The 18000-nt window shown below is 46.7% G+C and overlaps 1 protein-coding gene across 1 annotated transcript in view; it reads right to left on the reverse strand.

The window, feature by feature from the left end:
* Positions 1 to 180, reverse strand: part of LOC105854201 (calcium-binding protein 1-like) — a 21954-nt gene extending 21774 nt beyond the window's left edge. The window contains exon 1 of the mRNA XM_012730837.1: positions 4 to 180. Coding sequence (XP_012586291.1) covers positions 4 to 59 — 56 coding nt within the window. The 5' untranslated portion in view covers positions 60 to 180. The remainder of the gene's footprint in view (positions 1 to 3) is intronic.
* Positions 181 to 18000: the final 17820 nt, after the last annotated feature.

Here is an 18000-nt window from a genome sequence, read left to right on the forward strand (position 1 = left end):
CGCTGGAGGCGGGCGCCGTCCCCCGGCCGCTTAAATGCGGCCCCGTCGCCGCCGCCCATGTGACAGCGCAGCCTCTACGCCCGGAACCCTGAGCTCCTCGGCGGCTGGCGGTGCGGATCTGGGGGGGCTGCCGGCGGTCCCCAGAGAGCCCACCCCTGGCTCCCCGGCGGGCCAGGTACCGCTGCGCCCCGCCCCTTTCCCCGCCCCGCGCTCGGGGAGCCCCGCTTGCAGGCGGCCCCTGGCGGCGGAGTGGGCGCTGCGGCGCGGGGCCGCGAGAACGCAGGAAGGGGCTGGCGAAGGGCGCCAAAGATGCCCAGACCGCGGCTGCGCCGGCAGTGCCTCCTCTCACGCCTGGACCCGGAACGACGGTGACCCGGAACCGCGGAACCGCCAGGAATGCAGGCGGGACGCTCTCCCCAGGGGGTACAACTTCGGAGCGGAGAAGAAGGTGCAATGAATAGAGACCCAGCAGGACCAAGGCGCTACTAGGTGCAAACACAGGAGCCAGATGGCACGGAGGGACCCTGCTGGAAGAGAAGGCTCCTCTGGGGGTGGAGAGTGAGAGGAGGTCCCCATACCAGAGTGGGACCCGAGTGACCCTGAAGTCAGCCACAGAAGTCGCCGTCCTTAGAAGTCAGGTGACGTGTGTACAACGTGGGCTCTGCGGGGCCTCTGATGATCAGGTCTCAGATAGGACCCGCTGGCTGCCCCCTACGTCTTGTCACCCCCTCGCCTTCATGCCCTCCTGGATGTTCGAGAAATGCCTGCTATTGGTAGGCTGCCAGGGAGTCACACAGGCCTGGTTGGAATCCCAAATCTCAGCTCTCACCCAGTTACGCTCTGGTAATTCGGGCAAGTGTCATTAACCTCTCTGAACCTTGTTTTACTCTTTCTGCAAAATGCAGATAATGATCACAAATAACGTTGGTAGCATGAGATGACACCATGCCCATAAGAGGCTCAGCCCAGCGCTTGGACAGGACAGACATTTAAGCTAGCTCCTTCTCTCTACACCTCAGGAAGCTGCCTCCATCACTCAAGTTCAGTGCCCAGGTTTGAGGTTTGAAGGGGCGTGGCCTTGTAGCTCCTGGCAGCGTCCGGTCTTGCCCTGAGGCCTCTCTTCCTAAGGCTAGGGCATTTCCCCCACTGCTTAGCCTCTATAGAAGGACAGGACAGACTGCCCACGTGCTACATACAACTCACCTGTGCCAGAGGCTCACCTTTCTCATGACTGCCTGCTTCTTTTATATACCCCTATGCAAGGAACCAAGAAAAAAGGTCAGGTGGAGAAAGCACCAAGAGGCCAAAGTGAATGAGGGGGTTGAGGCAAACCTCCCCAGCTCACCTGCAGGAAGGAACAGAAAGCCCCTCAGGGCCCTGAAGTACATGTACTGCACCGAGCAGCAGCTCTCAAGCCTCTAGCTTGTTCACTGGGATGTGGAGGTGGAAAGGTCCCACTCTCCCTGAATCTGGGGTCAGTCATGACTTACCTGTTGCAGCGCTGGGAATAATCAGTGTTCAGCAGGATTAATGCTGAATGCGCATGGGGATAAGCCACAGGAGATGAGGTACTTTATCAGACTCCCTCAGGGACTGATGAGAGGCAGCGGGCTGGAGAGCAGTCTAAATCCTCGCTGTCACTCTTGGTAATCTTTCTGAAATTTCCTAAAAATTCTGAGCAAGACCTGTGTCAGCAACTAGCATCTGAAAAAGTGAAGGAGAACCTGGTTCAATCACCTGTGTGAGCAGAGGGAAGAAATGGAAGAAATGGATGAGAAATACTTGCACTAAGAACTGGGATAATCCTGCATTTTGTTTCAGATGTAGAAATTTGTTTACGTGGTTATTCATGGATCTTTCAAGAACAAGGCAGTAGGTCAGGCTCCTGAGATACAGAGATTTATCCACTCATTCCACAAATACTCGAATGCCTGTTACTTGCCAGGCATCGGTTTAGGCACCAAGGGCATGGTGATAAACAAAACAAAGTCGTAATCCTTAGCAGCAAATAAAGAATTAATAAATGCATGGAACATTAATGGTGATGAATTGGTGGCATTTCCTGTGTGAAGAGAAATAAAGCTGGTAAGAGAGTAGGGCTTCAAGGAGGCTGTTTCAGTAAGTGATTTGAGAAGGATCTCAGAAGGAGATTTTTGAGCAGAAGCCACAATGAAGTAAGGGGGCATATACCGGGGGGGAAGCACTTTCCCGGCAGAGGGCAGAGGGCTCCAAAGTCCTGAGGAAAGAACAGCTGGTATATTAAGGGAGAAGCAAGAAGGTAAGTGGGGCTAGAGCCAGCAGGGGAAGAGTGGGAGAGGAGGAAGAGAAGGAAAAGGAGGGGTCCAGTAATTAAGGACTTTGGGGTTTTCCTAAGTGTGCTGGGAAGCCCTGGAGAGGGGTGGGTGGCTGACCCTTGACAGCTTGCACATGAGCTGCTGTGGCAAAAAACAGGCTTGGCCGCATAGTGCCAGGGGTCGGTGAAGGGGATATCTCAACAATTGCCTTAAGATTCAGACCCTGCTCTCAAGGAATTCACCAAAAAAAAAGAAAGAAGAAAAAGGATAAAACCTAGTGTAATATAATAAGAAATGTGCAGTGGGGAATGACCAGCTAGGTTATAAAGCAGAAGAACCTTCAGGACACTGGAAAGGCCGATAGAGGTGACATTTCAGCTGTGTTTTGAAGAAGTGAAATTCCAAGGGAAAGGAAGATCATTCCAGGCAAAGCAAGAGGAGGCTTAGGAGCGTGACCCCAAATGAGGGCTTGGCAATCATATAGTGTTTGGAGAGGAGGAGGTAGAGCAGGGAGATAGGCTGGTCAGACTGCGAGGGATCTTCAGCGTGAGACTGGGGAGTTTGTCCCTTAACAAAGGATTGTCCTTCAACAGGCAATGGAGAGTTGGGAAGGTTTGGTGAGTATGTACAGGACATAAGCAGAACTGCATTTTTGAAAATAATGCTGATATACTGTGTGGAGGAGACGAGAAGGACACAGAGGCAAGGCTCATGCCCTGCACAGCGCTGATTGCATGCCCGTGGTGTGCGAGGCACTGGGAACTGAGCAGTAAATTAGTGAACATCATGCCTTGCTTTAAGGAGTTGAAGTCTGGTGGGGAGGTAATAAGGACTAAATGTAGCAGCTGAGTCAGCTTCAGGAAATATTTCTGAAATACCATCATCAAGACATGGAAAGTTCTGGATGTGGAAAATGAGCATGGCCTGCCTCTCTGCTGCAAGATATAATTGGAATATAGTGGCTGCAAAGTATCCCGTAACATAGAAATGATTTTTAAATAATCCTTTGGCTTGCTTATACCTTTACAATTTGGAATGTATCTTTATAGAAAGCCTTTTGCTTGCCTTTATGTGTTATACAAATTGTAGTTATTAAAAGTTACAGGGTGTTATGTTATTTGGCTGTATAACCTTTGGTGGAAGTTGTGCAACAGAAAAGCTGCTCTGGAACATTGGAAAGTCGCTGCAGTGCAGTTAGAGTGGACAGGTCTGGGATCCTGACCCTGGCAGAGAGGAGTGTCTTTATGTGTCATTTCTACGAGAATCCATTCAGAAAGAGTAAGGCACAGTTTAGGGAAAATTTCTTAAAATGTACATGGTCTCTTATTAATCATATTTCAGTTTGATGTCATGTCCCCTAAAAACTGTTCTATTCTATCCAAGATGGTGTGTCAGGGTTAGAGAGTTGGAAGGGGCCATGGAGATTTACACAGTGGAACTTGCATTAATTCTCTGAAACATTTCTCGTCTGGCTCATTCCTCTATGCTGTTGTCAGAATCAAATCCTGTACTTAATCTTTCCCTTGTTTTCAGATGACAAAATCTCTCTCTTAGGCCTCAGAAAGCTGGGATTACAAACTGTTCTTATGGCTTTAAGTCCTCTATGGTGATGGGGGATTTTGGGAAAGGATTGGGTGAGAATTAGGGGCATGGGAGGGAGGCGTTTGTGACGAGGCAATCAATGGCCTGATAGGAGATTCCTTTCCAGAAATCTGCCTTTGGACCCAAATGTTCATCATTTAAAAGGATTCCAAGATTTTTTAAACAAAATGAAAAGGGATGTCTGAGGGAGAGGCCTAGGGGAGGGGAGTGCAGGGTACCCACACTGGAGCTTCGGTGGGGGGTGAGTGAAGCATGTGCACAGTATGGAGGTGTGAAGTTGTATTCCCAAAATGATACAGTTATGTAAATGATTGACAAATTGGTAAAATTTAAGAAAAAGTTTTAAAAATATATGCATGTGTCAAAATTGAACTGTACACACCCAAGACTCTGTATCTCACTGTGTATAAATTTTACGCAACAAAAAGAAAATTCAGTCAGGCAGAATAGAGCAAAAAGAATTAATACTGACAAGTGGAATTAACTAGTGGATGGTCTTAAGGAAACGAATTATGATTTTCAAGACAGTGGTGATAGCTCAGCATGTAGAGGCACAGTGAGAGCAAGGTTGTCACGACTGATTCCCACTTAGGCCATTAGCTTGCCTTGGTTTTGTGGAGGCAGTGTAAGGCCCTCATCCAAGCCAGCAAGTTCTATTTTTATTTGTTTCCTGGTTTTAAGGGCAAAGGAGAGAAAAAGCATAGAGGAGGGGAATGCTCTGCAGAGTTGGCTGGCCAGAAATCACCATCTTCTTTAAGTAGCAAATCTGATCATAAACGCAGAGATGTAACATCGACTCCTCCTAATCCAGAGCAGTTCTCGGCCTCTCTGAGATAGTGTCTGGAGGATGGCTCCAGTGAGCCCTCCCCTTGCACAGTCCCTGGGCCCCAACGCCGCACACCCCTGTACTCCAGCGGTTCTGACACGGGCAGGCGGCACCTTCACGCCCTTTCCACCAGCTGAAACGCAGCCCCTGTTCAGGTGACCTAGCAACACGTCAGTCTCGGTGGGCTCCTTTCTGATCTGCCTCCCTCCTGACTATATGTCTCACGACAGCAGAGCCAGGGTCTGTTTTACTCACCCCTGGATACCCGGCACCCCTGGATACCTAGCCCAGTGGCTGCCCACATAACAGCTGCTCCCCTAACGCATAGGGAATGAATAACAAATAAGAAAGAAGCAAGACCTCACTGTCTTTCTAGCAGTGTCCCCTGAGTGTGGAGCCAGTGGCGGGAAATGGAGTTGAAAGCTTCTACATGGTTTAGTTTGGTTTTCTCCTTCAGACAGATGGTTTCTGCTAGAGGCATAGACAGCCCAAAGCCCAGGGGACCAGCAAGCATAAAGGTCTATGTGACCTTTAAGGACCAGGCGTGTTTTTGCCACAGGCAGGAGGGCTCTATGTTTTAATTGCCTAGAGGTTCCATCCAAAATCAGAGTGAGCCAACAGTGCAGTCTGCAAGCAGGGTGGTTACATCTGCGAGCAGTCGTGCCTGGCCCGCCACCAAGCCGGGTTCTGCGAGGTTGGAAGCAAAGTGAGTTCAGCAAAGGGCATCATCGCGCTGCTGCATGGAAAAGCAAAGCTACTCGCGAGATTGACCTAAAGCAAGACCCTTGCCTGAGATAAGACTTCAGCAGAGGGAGGAAAGGCTCAAAGATTCAATTATTTTGTAGAAGTATTTCAGTATTTCAGCAATTGAAAGGCAGTACCAGAGCACGTCAACTCATTTCCTATCTTCGGAATAGTTGAACCAACTGCCCCAAAATGTCCAAGAAGCCACTGGCAGCTGCCATTTCAGGATGCAGAGGCTATGATTGTGCCTGGACATCTAAACACTGGCTCCGGCTGGCAGGGCCCTGCTGGAGGCTCCTCACCTTACAGAGCTCTGGATGATGTCACAGGCTGATAGGTGGATTTCAGGCAACTGCCCAATCTGGGGGACAATCACGCCCACAGGTCTGTGACTCACTGTGACAGAGAGAAATCCAGAGCCTGATACGGGCAGATCTCTGCTCCGCAGCTCGCCACACGTGTAACCCAGCAACGAGGATGTGCCTGAGGACCAGGCTGCATGGGGAAGTCGAAGCCCTGGGGCCAAACTCTCCACTCAGCGTCTCATGGGGAAGGGCTTTTAGAAAAGACCCAGCAAATTCTCTCTGCCCTTTCAACTTCACTTTCTGTTCTCTTTTTATCTGCTTTCAGCATTTCCAATTAATCTTGGAATGAGAGCCCAAGGCAAAAAGCCAGTGGTGCCTGAGGAATGCTAAAGAGCAAACTGATCCAGGGACATAAATGCCAGCGAGGGACCCCACAGTAAGGAGCCAGACACTGTGAGCCACTGCTGCTACCACGAGCCTGGCGAGGCGTGTGTGCGGGTCTCCGCATTGGCACCATCTGCCAATTCCTCAGGAGGACAGAACAAACCAGCCAGGCATGAAGATTAGATTATGTAACGCTCGAGGATTGCTGTTTTCAAAGAGGAAACAAATGGAACGAATTGATTTGCTTGTCACAGTCCTGTCACTGAAGGGGACCTGCTGCTCCTCTGCCCCTCATTACAGAGGGGCCTAGTGCACATTCAGAATATGTGAGACCACCGCCGACTCCTTTCATTCATAGGAGCAGAGTTTCACTTCCGGGCTTGTACTGACAAATCCTATACTGGTCCCCCTGCCTGAAAAACAGCAATTCAGCTACCACCTAAGGGAACTGGCAGGGCCAGGAAGTGCCAGAGAGTCCGGACTGGGTGCTTCGCCTGAACTCTCTTGTTTGTGGGGAAGCAGCTTCTGGCTTTGCAGCCAGGGGTCATGTTTACTATGCAAAGCTCCTAACCAGTGCTTAGTAAGGTGGGATGTGTTTTTTTAAATAGCATCGGAAGGAGAAATCTCTGCATTTTTGGCATTCTTTTGCTGTTGCTGGACTTGTCTGAAAACACCCAGCATGATTCATGTTACAGTATACCCTGGAGGCCTGAAGAAGGAAAGGACAGTAACCCCGGCCCCACTGTCTTTGAGCCATTCCTGGGGCTTTCACTGCCAAGATGTAAATGCCGAATTTTTATTCAACACCCAAATGAAGCCACTATACCAGATAGCTTCACGCCTCTCCAGCGCCACTTTTGCGTCCACACTGTGCTTTACCCTGAGGTGCTGACTCGTGTGCAGGACATTCCCTACTCCTTTGCCCTCTAGCCCCAACCTGGAGGCAGCCAGTGGGAGGCAGTGGCAGGAGACTGGAGGCAGGAAGGAGAGTGAGGTGGAAGTGTTCTGTCCCCAGTTCCCTCCCTGCCAGGCAGCAGCCGGCACTGCTCCTCCCCAGGAAGTCTCTGCACAGCTCTCTGGGTTCTGTCCTTTGACCTCCTTTAAGTTACAGGTCTAGGAACAGCAAAGACCCCGCTATTCCTGGCTGCTGTACTGTCCCCCTGCTTTCCTCACACCCGGCATAGACCTCTGTAAACGGTCCCTCTATTAACCCCCCTCTAATTATCTAATTTGAGTGTGCCATCTGTTCCCTAGGCAGACCCTGACTGAGACACCTACCACATGTCAGTCTGTTCTAGGCCCAGCACCAGTGGGGGAAAAATGAAAGTAGCACAATTAATAATACAATATGCTACTACTTTCTGTGTTCTCAATGTTCACCTTTTCCCAAGGCTATAATAACAACTTAAAGATAAAACCTAATTCCTCTTTACAACATAATTGTGCGGTAGAGTTTGTATGAGCTAAATATAATTCGGAGAACAAGCCTTTCCGTGCCATCAAAATTCATGTTAACAGCTACAAAGAGAGACTGAAGAATTATGCTCCTGACTGGAGATTTAGCTGAAAACACAGTCCAGGATTTAAATCAACCCCAAAACATCCATACAGAGCCTACGAAGTGACCAGAAAGTGTAACAGGTACAGGTTTCATGGACTCCGCCCCCACTCCAGATGCTGGAATTTCAAATCCCATCAGTACCAAGAAGAAGCACGCCAGGACGTGAGGGCAGAGCTGAGCAGCCAGGTTGGGATAAAACCGGACATGTGGGCTCTGGGGGAGCTTGACCTGGTGGTTCGCAGCTGATCGTTTTGGCTCTCAATCGGTTTTCAGCGTGCCAGTGGAGTCCAAGTCAGTAGAACTGGTAGGACATTCTAGTTAACCTGTGTTTCTCTCCCTCTTTCCCTGGGTTATTCCTTTACCTTTCTCCTTATAAGTAAATCCATTATTTAATCTTTTGAGTGTGTCCATAATACGATTGAATCGTAAGCGCACGGGTGAAGACCCACAGACAGGCAACCTAATTCACATTGGGGTGCCCTGTAACAAAAGAGCTGCCAACATGGCCTATGAGCTGTGGCTCTGGGAAGCGAGGTCTGGCTTTATGCGACCAGCGAGCTCCTAACATGCTGACTAAAGGTTGTATTTCCATAAATTAAATATGGTTGTATGATCATATTATCGATCGTTGTTTGAGGAATAATTCCATCCTTTGGTCTTAAATCAATCCCGACTGTTCATCCAGCCAGAGTACTTCAAATGAAAGGGGGGGTGTGGAGTGGGGGAGGGGTGGGTCTCTTCCTTCAGCGCTGGTGAAATAGCAGAAACTGTGGGATGGAATGTAGAGGCGAGGGAGCTTGCACTGAAAGACCACAAGTAGAACTCCAGGCAAATGGCATCTGGGGGCTCTTCTGATGCCGTAAGTGCTCATTCCAGCACTCTCTTATTAACGAAAAGCAATGCAAAAATATTTTTCAGCGCAGGACAATACAGATCACATGACTCCCCAGCTTCACTGGCTTCCCACCGCTCTTAAGACCAAGCCCAACATTCTTCACTGGGTCTCACCTGCTTGCTCATGTATTCAGATGTTTTCCACATGGAATGCTTTGCTGTTCCCAGATCTGCCTGCAACCTCTTCTGCTCCCCTTCCTTCCACACAAACCCAGACTCATCCCTCTGGTTTCTGCTCATTTTGCACTTCCCAGGGAATGTCTGTCTCCCCAGATGGGCCCTGTATTCCTAGTGCTGAGCACCCGGAAAGTCTGAAGGCTCATTTGTTGACTGAACGAATGAGGAAGCACTGCCTGGGGGGCTGCCCTGCCTGCTGGTGACTATTTCTGTCATTTTCCTGATTGGGTTTCTTTTGGCCCCAGGGACCTGGCAAAGCCTCCCTCAAAAATAGAAAAACCTTGCTTGAGATTCTATGAGGTCTTCACCTTCTTTCTTCTCCTGGAGAAATGCCCTAGGCCTTGCAGCTGTAGCCAGGTAAGAAAGGAAAGTCCCAAGTATTGGAGGGGAGGAGCACAGTCCTGTGCCTTGGCTGAAGGTGTGTGCTAGTCTCTAGCACTGAACTGCATTATCTCCCTGAGTACCCACCTTGGATTTGTGTAGTAGGGATTGATGTGTCAATTTACAGTTGGGAAACAGGCATCTGGGGTATTTTTTAAGACTTGTGCAATCCTGGGACTTAAACCCAAGTTTCTCTGGCTCCCAAATGGCCAAGCGCCTCTCTTAGGGCTTCATTCAGCCTTCAGAAGCAAAGTGTCTTGTTCCCCAATGTAGCTGCCACTGAGAGGGGTCCCTCTCTCTGCTCTAGTAGCCCTGAGCCACCCCTGCCTGAGTTCATGCCCTGGCTGTGTGACTTTGGGCAAGTCAAGTCACCACTGAACCTCAGTGCCAGCGCCTATACAATGACAATACTGCCAGGCTCCCAGTACTTAAGAAAATTAATTCTTCTAATAAAAATATAGTGATGCCTACCAGTCGCCAGGCACCGTGCCAGGCGAAGACGTCATGTAATTAAGTGATAGTAAACCTTAAAGCCTACCTACGCCATACGTTAGATGATGACAAGAGTCGTGAAGAAAATCTAAGCAAGGAAAGGAACTAAGGACGCAGTATAGGGGTGCAATTGTAGGAAGGATGGTCAGGGAAAACCATTCACAGAGAAGTGGGCATTTGAACAAAGACCTGAAGGAGGTGAGGGAGAAAGACATGCCAGAGACTGTTCTAGAAACCTGGGCAAGACTGCGCCCATTTCCCATTAAGAACAGATGAAATCTAAAAATGGGCCTGGCATCCCCATCGAAGCCTGCAGTTCTGCGAGGACTTCCCTCGTTGGAAGGTGGGCAGCTCTGCCGTGGGTTTCTCACAGCTGGCTTCTGAGGAAGTGGAAACAGCCTGTTACAGGTATGAAGAGCAACAGCCAACAAGCTCTTCCCTTGCAGTGGGTGTTTCTATCAGTTAATTAGAGAAGGGTCTGCCATGCCCTGCCTACATTTTGCTCCACTGAAAACAAAAAGAAACAGGAAGACAGAATTAGGACCTGTGCTGACATCTTGCTGTAATGTCCCACTTCAGCCAGGTTCCCAAATACATGCAGAGGTTCATCACACAGGTGCAGCTGCTCAAAGCCCCTGACACAGAAATAAGAGTGCATAGGCCTGCGCACTTTGCACAGAGAAGACTAGTCTGGAAGAAAAACATCAAGCCAGCCATTGGCCAGCTCTCTCTTTAGCAAAGTTCTGAAAAATAATCTCAGGAGGGGCCTCCCTGGTAGCAGAAGGGGTTGAGTCTCAGTACTAGCAAGCTATCAGCAGCCACTGCAGCATGAGTTCAACCCTTGGCCAGGGAGCTGACCCACCTACACCCCAGGTCTTCATATTTAAATAATGTGTATAACATATAAAAAATTGTTGAATAGTCAGATCTCTTGGGAAGCCATTAGTTAGTGACAGTTTACCCACAGGAGAGCTAGTGTTGGCTTTGGGAAGATGGCAGAGGGCTTCTGGCTTCAGCTGGAAATTGAGGATTTATTTAACAAAATAAATCTTAAAAAAATATAATAACCGCAGAAGACAGGATAAAAGGATAGAGCCTCACACTATCCAAACTAAGAGCTACTGCATCCAATAGACTTGAGGCCCAGAGAGGTGAGGTTAGCTATCCAAGATCACACAACAAGTCTGTAAAAACTCCAGTGAATTACACAGGCAACTAACACTTACTGATTGCTATCTGTGTGCCAGGCACTATTTTAAACACTAGGGATACAGAAGTGATCAAAAGGAACAAAACTTTCTGCCCCCCAGACCTGACGTTCTAATAGGAGACAGATCCCCCAGAAAGTTAGTGGTATATATAGGATGTTAGATGATAGCAGCACCATGAAGAAAAATTAAGAAGGGAAAGAAATTAAGGAGTCTCTTAGTGGGACACTCAGTCATTGCAATAGTCAGGAAGGCCTGGAGGAGGTGAGAGAGGAGGGTGCCAATAGCTGGCTGTCCCAGAGGAGAGGCCCCAAGACAGCAACCTGTGTCCCCAGGAGCAGCAAGGAGGGTGCTGGAGTGAAGTGAGCAATGTGGAGGTGGAAGGCCAGAAGGAACAGGAACCAAATTGCATATGAGCTTTGGAGGCCACTGTCAGAACTTCGGCCTTCCCTCTAAATGAGTTGGGGAGACTCTGGAGAGTTTGAAGCAGAGAGATGACATGGGTCAGATAATATGATCTGAGGCTACGCATTCATTCATTCAAGCTTCTTAAGTGCTGGGCACTGTGCTGATGTCAATCTAGACACGCCCAGAGTAAGCCACAGGGCACCTCAGTGTGAATATGGTTCTGACTGGAGAGTCCAGAGCAATGGTAAAGAAGCTCAGCCCCTGGCCTTTGCCCACCACTTACCTTCTAGCCCTGCACCGGAGAGAAAGGCCTCAGGTAGCTTCAGGGCTCCCTACTCAGGAGGCTGCTCAAAACTGCAGGTTATTATTAGCATCTCCTGGGGCTGGGAACCAAGTTGCTCCATGTCAGTGAGTCAGAGGATCAGCGCCACAGCCCCCCAAGCCGCCGCATCTGTCCACTCCCAGAGCCTCCCTCTGTGACCGCTTGATCAAGGCCAGGCCTCTGCTTCTCAGCAGAAAAGTTACTTCCATCCAGTCACTCCCCCTTATCCCAGGCCCTTCTTCGTGGTACACCAGAAAGTTCTGGGTTGTTCAGTAGCTCTGAGAGGCAGGATGGCATAACATTTCAAAGATCAAGGTCTACACTGGAGCCTCCCAGTTCTGGAACCTGGCCTGTGACTTTGAGCAAGTCACTTCACCCCTGGGTGCCCCGTTTCACCCATTCATAGTAACAGGGATGATAACATATCTACTTCATGCAATCGATATAAGGATTCGCCTAGATACCCCCCATGCTGTGTAAAGCTTAGCTCAGAACCTGGCCTGTCATAGCTGTTCAATTAATGGAGAGATCGTCCCTGTGCTCCATTACAGTATACTTCACAACATCACAGCTGTAAATAATAAGACAATGACAGCTTTCATCTCATCTACTGGACACCTACCATGTGCTTGCCAGGTGGGCTCCTGAACATAAAACAGAATCTCTAATCTTCATAACCGGGTCCACCTCACCATCTCTATCTTACACAAGAAGAAACAGACTTGGGGAGAGCTGTGTGACTTGCCCAAGGTGTGCAGCAAGTACCTGGGAGAGCAGAATGTGACTGCAGCAGAAAGATGTGGTCTCCTCTTCTGGGACTCCAGGGTCATGTGGAGCCTCTTGTCTCTGGTTTAGCCCACACCTGAGGTGAGTAGAGGTAGTGGGGGTGGGGAGGTGGGGGGGAGGAGAGGTGCAAGATATTTTGGCCTTCTTTGGCCATCCCTTCCAGCTGAAGCCAGAAGCCCTCTGCCATCTCCCCAAAGCCAACACTAGCTCTCCTGTGGGTAAACTGTCACTAACTAATGGCTTCCCAAGAGATCTGACTATTCAACAATTTTTTATATGTTATACCCATTGTTTAAATATGAGGACAGTGAGGCCTCCCTGGTGGCTCAGGGGCTAAAGTCTCAGTACTATGAAGCTATCACCAGCCACTGTAGCATGAGTGGATCCCTGGCCAGGGGGTGACCCACATGGCACAGCAGACCTCTCCTGTCTCACCTGCTACTCCCCTCAGCAGTGTATTTCTGTAGTTCTACCTGTTCTGCTCTCCATTCTGTCTCTGGTGAATCCTCTCACCCTCTCCCACTACCTCTGGGCTACACCCCAGTTCTTATGTGCATAAATAAATAAAAGTAAATCTTAAAAAAAAAAAAAAAGGATGAAGATGATGGTGATAATTTGGTTTCATTGATTCCCTGTTTTTATCCTCCAAGGTTGTATCTGATCATCTACCCAAACCCCTAGTTTCCAGAGGGATTGCCCCTTAACTCCCCTCTTCCACCATGTCAAAAAACCTTATAAAAAAAAAGGAAGAGAATGCGTTTGGGACCAGACCAATCTGGATACCCTCCTGGCTCTGTCATTTCCTAGCTGTGTGACCTTGAGCAAGTCACTACACCTCTCTGAGCCTCATTCACTAATACATTAACTTAGAGAATGCTTATTTAGCAGTCAGTGTCTATCACATACCAGGTTCTGATTATATTGTGGTGGATGAGAGAGACAAAACCTTTGTTTTCAAGGGGCTTTCATTAGGTGGAGGATAGGAGAGATTTATAAGCAAGTAAGCAAAGAATTTCAAAAGTGATTATATTAATGAAGAAAATGAAATATAGTACCATGTTCGTTACAAGGGCAGGGTTGAGCTCTCATGTAGATAAGGTGGAAGATCAGGAAGAAAATGGTATTTGTTTTGAGACCTGAGTGATGAATGGGGGACTGGCTGTAAGACCCAGAAGTAGAGGGAATAACAGGCAAGCAGGCCTTGAGAAGGGAAAGAGGGAGCCCCTGGGCGAGAGGGACATGAGGTCAGAGAGGTAGGCAGGGGCTAGATCACAGAGCGCCAGGTGATGAGAATACCAGCTTCGTGGGCTTGTACACATTTGGTGAGATGATGCATAAATCTAGCCAGGAGCTGGCACACAGTGGGCGCTCAGTGCACACTAACTGGTATGATGAGGAGCTTCCCTTTCTCCTCCTCCAGGGACCCTTGCCTCCACCCCCCCACTTCTTCACCCCTCTTTACTCTACCATCTATCCTTGGCCCTACAAAAAAAGACAAGGCTCTCAGCAGGTATCACGGCAGGAAGGAAGAAGCTTTCCCCATCCACTCCCCCCCCCCACTCTTCCTCCTCCAAACCCTCCCACCGCAGCCCAGTGATTTTCCTGCCTCTCACAAGGCGATTTTATTAAACATCTCGAAAAAATATTCTCTCACTCCCTCTCTCTTTATTTATAAAAATCAACTTAACACCCTGCTCCTTTGTTCTATTTGGAAACTGGAACAGCCTGGTTTATATTTAGCCAAAATCCTGCTCCTTTCCCCACAGATTCCTGCACAGCCCGAAGAGCTGGAGGGGCTCAGGAAGGAGGAGGGGAGGGGCTGGGGAAGGAGAGAGTGTTTTCCAGGGCAGAAGGTGCAGTCCCTAGAGGCTCAGGTCTCAGCTAAGTGCAAAGGGCTCAGAGAGGAGCTGGAGTCCTTCCCAAAAAGTGGGGTGTCCCCAGCCAAGCTTTGTCCATCATTCTGTCATTTTCTATGCTGGTCCAGCTGTCTCCAGAAGAAGAGAGGTAGGGGAGATAGAACACAGAGAAGAAAGACCCCAACTTAATCTGGAATGAGGCTTGAAGAGAAAGCATAAGGTCACCATGAAGGGTGTGGATCTGGGTGCAAATCCAAACTGTCCCCTCGAGCTGGCTGCCCTCAGCAAAGTTATGCTCATTACAGCGAATAGCACACTGCTTGATAAGCAGTGGCGGTTGATAATGATCATGTAGGCTAAAGGGAACTGTTTAACCTCCTCAAATTTCAAGTCTCCACTAAAAATCTGCTTCCTCTATGAAGTCTTCTGAGATTAAAACTTTTTCCGCTAACAGCACTGGGCTAGACACTGGGGCTATGGTGATGAATGAGTGGCCCTCAACAGGTCTTTCCAGTGTGATCAGAGATGGACATGCACAATTGCCACACTGAGTACTAAGTCCCAGTAGAGACAAACCCCACCTGGAAAACCCAGTTCTCCATTGTTCACTACTTTAGAGCAAGTGACAGCACAGAATAGTGGTTAAGAACATATTTGGGCAAAGAAGTTTTGGTATATTGATACAGGGATGGAATATTATTCAGCCATAAAAGGAATGAAGTGCTAATACATACTACCACATGGATCAACTTTTTAAAATGTTATACTGAGTGAAAGAAGTCAGACATGAAAGATCACATATGATTTCATTTATATGGAGAGTCTGGTATAGGCAAAACATAGAGACAGAATAGAAAGTGACCGTTACCAAGAACTGGGTTGGGGGTAGGGGGGCGGACAAGGAAAACTGCCTGATAGATACAGGGTTTCATTTTGGGGAGATAATGATGTTTGGAGCTGGATAGAAGTGGTGGTTGTGCAATGTTCATTTTAAAGTGGTTAATTGCATGTTATGAAAATCTCACCTCAATTTCTTAAAAAGAATATATCTGGGTTCATGTCAAGGTTATGTCAACTGATACCAAAAAACACTTGCTAAAATGAATACCTATTCACAACTTTAAAACAAAATAAACAAATGTGAGCATGTAGGAATAGAAGGGAACTTCCTCAACTTGTTAAAAGGCATCTTCAAAATACTGAAAGCTAACATACACAATGGAGAAAATCTAAGCGGTACCCCCACCAAGATTAGGAACAAGGCAAGAATATTTGCTCTTGTGTCTTCTATGAACGCAACACTGGAGGGTCTACCCAGGAAAAGGCAAGATGAAAGGGAAAAAGGACAAAGTTAAGCTTTCTTAATTAGTATTAGTATGATTACACATGTAGAAAATGCTAAGGAACTAACAAAACTATTAGAACTAACCATTCTACTTAGCAAGACCAAAGGATACAAGATCAATATATAAACATGTGCTAGCAACAAACAATTGGAAGTTAAATGTATGAAAACATTTCTGATAGCAACCAAAAGCAAAATATTTAAGAATACGTCAAAAAATATGCAAAGTATATGAAATATGAAAACTATAAATTTTGCTGAGAGAATTAAAGACCTAAATAAAGAGACATAGTAGGTTTGTGTATAAAACATCAGTTTTCTCTATACTGATCTATATGTTTGACACAACACCAATCAACATTCTAGCAGAGTTTGTTTTTGTTTTTTTGATAGAAATTATCAAGTAGATTCTAAAATGTATATAGAAATGCAAACAAGCTAACATAGCCAAAACAATTTTTAATGGCAAGACAAAGCTGCAATGCCTATAATAGTTGATTTTGGGAATAACTATAAATCTGTACTATTCAAGACAGTGTGGTATTATTACCTAAGGTTGAACATGTATTAATGAAACAGAATAAGTTTCAAAAGTAGATTCACATATATACAAACAATTAATTTTATAAAGGTGCCAAGATGATTCAACAGAGAAAGGAAGCTGGCACTGAATTATATCTGTGCAGAAGGAAAAAAAATCAATTGTGACCCTACCTTAAACCATACACAAAAAGCAACTCAAAATGAATCAGAGACCTAAATACAGAAATGAAAACAATAAAACTTCAAGAGAAAAACTTTGTGACCTTGGGTAAGGCAGAGATTTCTTAGGCAACATGAAAAGCATGAACAACAAAATAATCTTTAGGAGGAACGCATAAACAGGACCTCAAAAAATAACACCTCATCAAAAATTTAAATATCTATTCTTCACAAGAGACTATTAAATATAGTGAAACTGTAGGACACAAACTAAGAGAAAATATTCATTTATATGTGTGTGAAAGAAATTTTAGCTAGACTATATAAAGAACTCTACGGCTTCCCTGGTGGCCTAAGGGTTAAGTCTCAGCTCTATCACTGCTATGGGCTATGGCCTGTGTTTGATTCCCAGCCAGAGAGCTAATCCACACCCGGAGCAGCAGACCTTTCCAGCTACCCTTAGTGGTGTATTTCAGTAGATCCTCCTGCTCCACTCATACTCTCCACTGTCTCCAGTAAATCCTCTCACCTCTCCCCACCACCTCCCATCCCACACCTCTGGCACTCACCTCAGTGTATGTATAAACAAATAAATACATCTTAAGGGAAAAAAAAAGAACTCTTAAAAATACATAGTGAGGCCCTCCCTGGTGGCGCAGCGGGTTAAAGCACTGCACAGAGAATCTAAATCCTCTTCCGCATGGATTCCAGCCTGCCCTGGAGGTGACCACATGGCACCTCAGACCTCTCCTGATCCGCCCGCTGCTCCCCTCAGCAGTGTACTTCGTCGATCTGCCTGTTCTGTTCCCCACTCTGTCTCTGGTGAAGCCTCTCACCGCCCCTGAGCCTCTGGCCTGCACCCCAGTTCTGTATGCACAAATAAATAAATCTTTAAAAAAAAATACATAGTGAAAAGACAACCCAGTAAAAATATTGAACAAATGCTTCCCCAAAGTAGATACACAAATAACCAATATGCATACAAAAAGATGCTTGATATTTTTAATTGGCAGGGAAGCACAAATTGAAACAATAATAAGATAGCACTGAAACAACAGTTAGATGGTTATAATTAATAAGACTGGTGATGTGTAATGTTGATAAGGTTATGAAACAACTAAAACTCAATATACTGCTAGTGGAGTATAAAATGGTACAATTAAGTTTGAAAAATTTGGCAGTTTTGTATGAAATTAAATAAGCACAGCATATGATCTGACAGTTTACTCCTAGCTATTTACCTGTGACAAATGAACATATGTCCATATTAAGGTTTTATACGAAGTTCATAGCAGCTTTATTCATGAGAGACCTAAACTGGAAACAACAGAAATGCCACTGAACAAAAGAACTGGATGAAGGATTTAAACTATTTTGATGCAGTGGAACGCCATTTAGCAGCAAAGAATTACAATACCTCTAACAATGTAAGTAAGTGATCCTCATGAACATTTTTGTTCAACCAAAGAAACCAGTCACAACAGAGAACATACTGGTTTCATTTATATGAGAATATATATAGTTTACAAGAAGTTCTAGACTAGACAAAACCATGTATAATGACAGAAAGCTGATCAGTGACCACCTGGAACAGGGTCAAGGAGGAATAACTTCAAATGGGCATGAAGGGAAATCTGGGGAGATGAAAATGTTCTGTCTTGGGGCTTCCCTGGTGCTGCAGTATATGAAATATGAAAACTATAAATTTTGCTG

The sequence above is a fragment of the Condylura cristata genome, unplaced genomic scaffold (assembly GCF_000260355.1).
Source record: "Condylura cristata isolate star-nosed mole 26May11 unplaced genomic scaffold, ConCri1.0 scaffold00029, whole genome shotgun sequence".
NCBI lineage: Eukaryota > Metazoa > Chordata > Mammalia > Eulipotyphla > Talpidae > Condylura > Condylura cristata.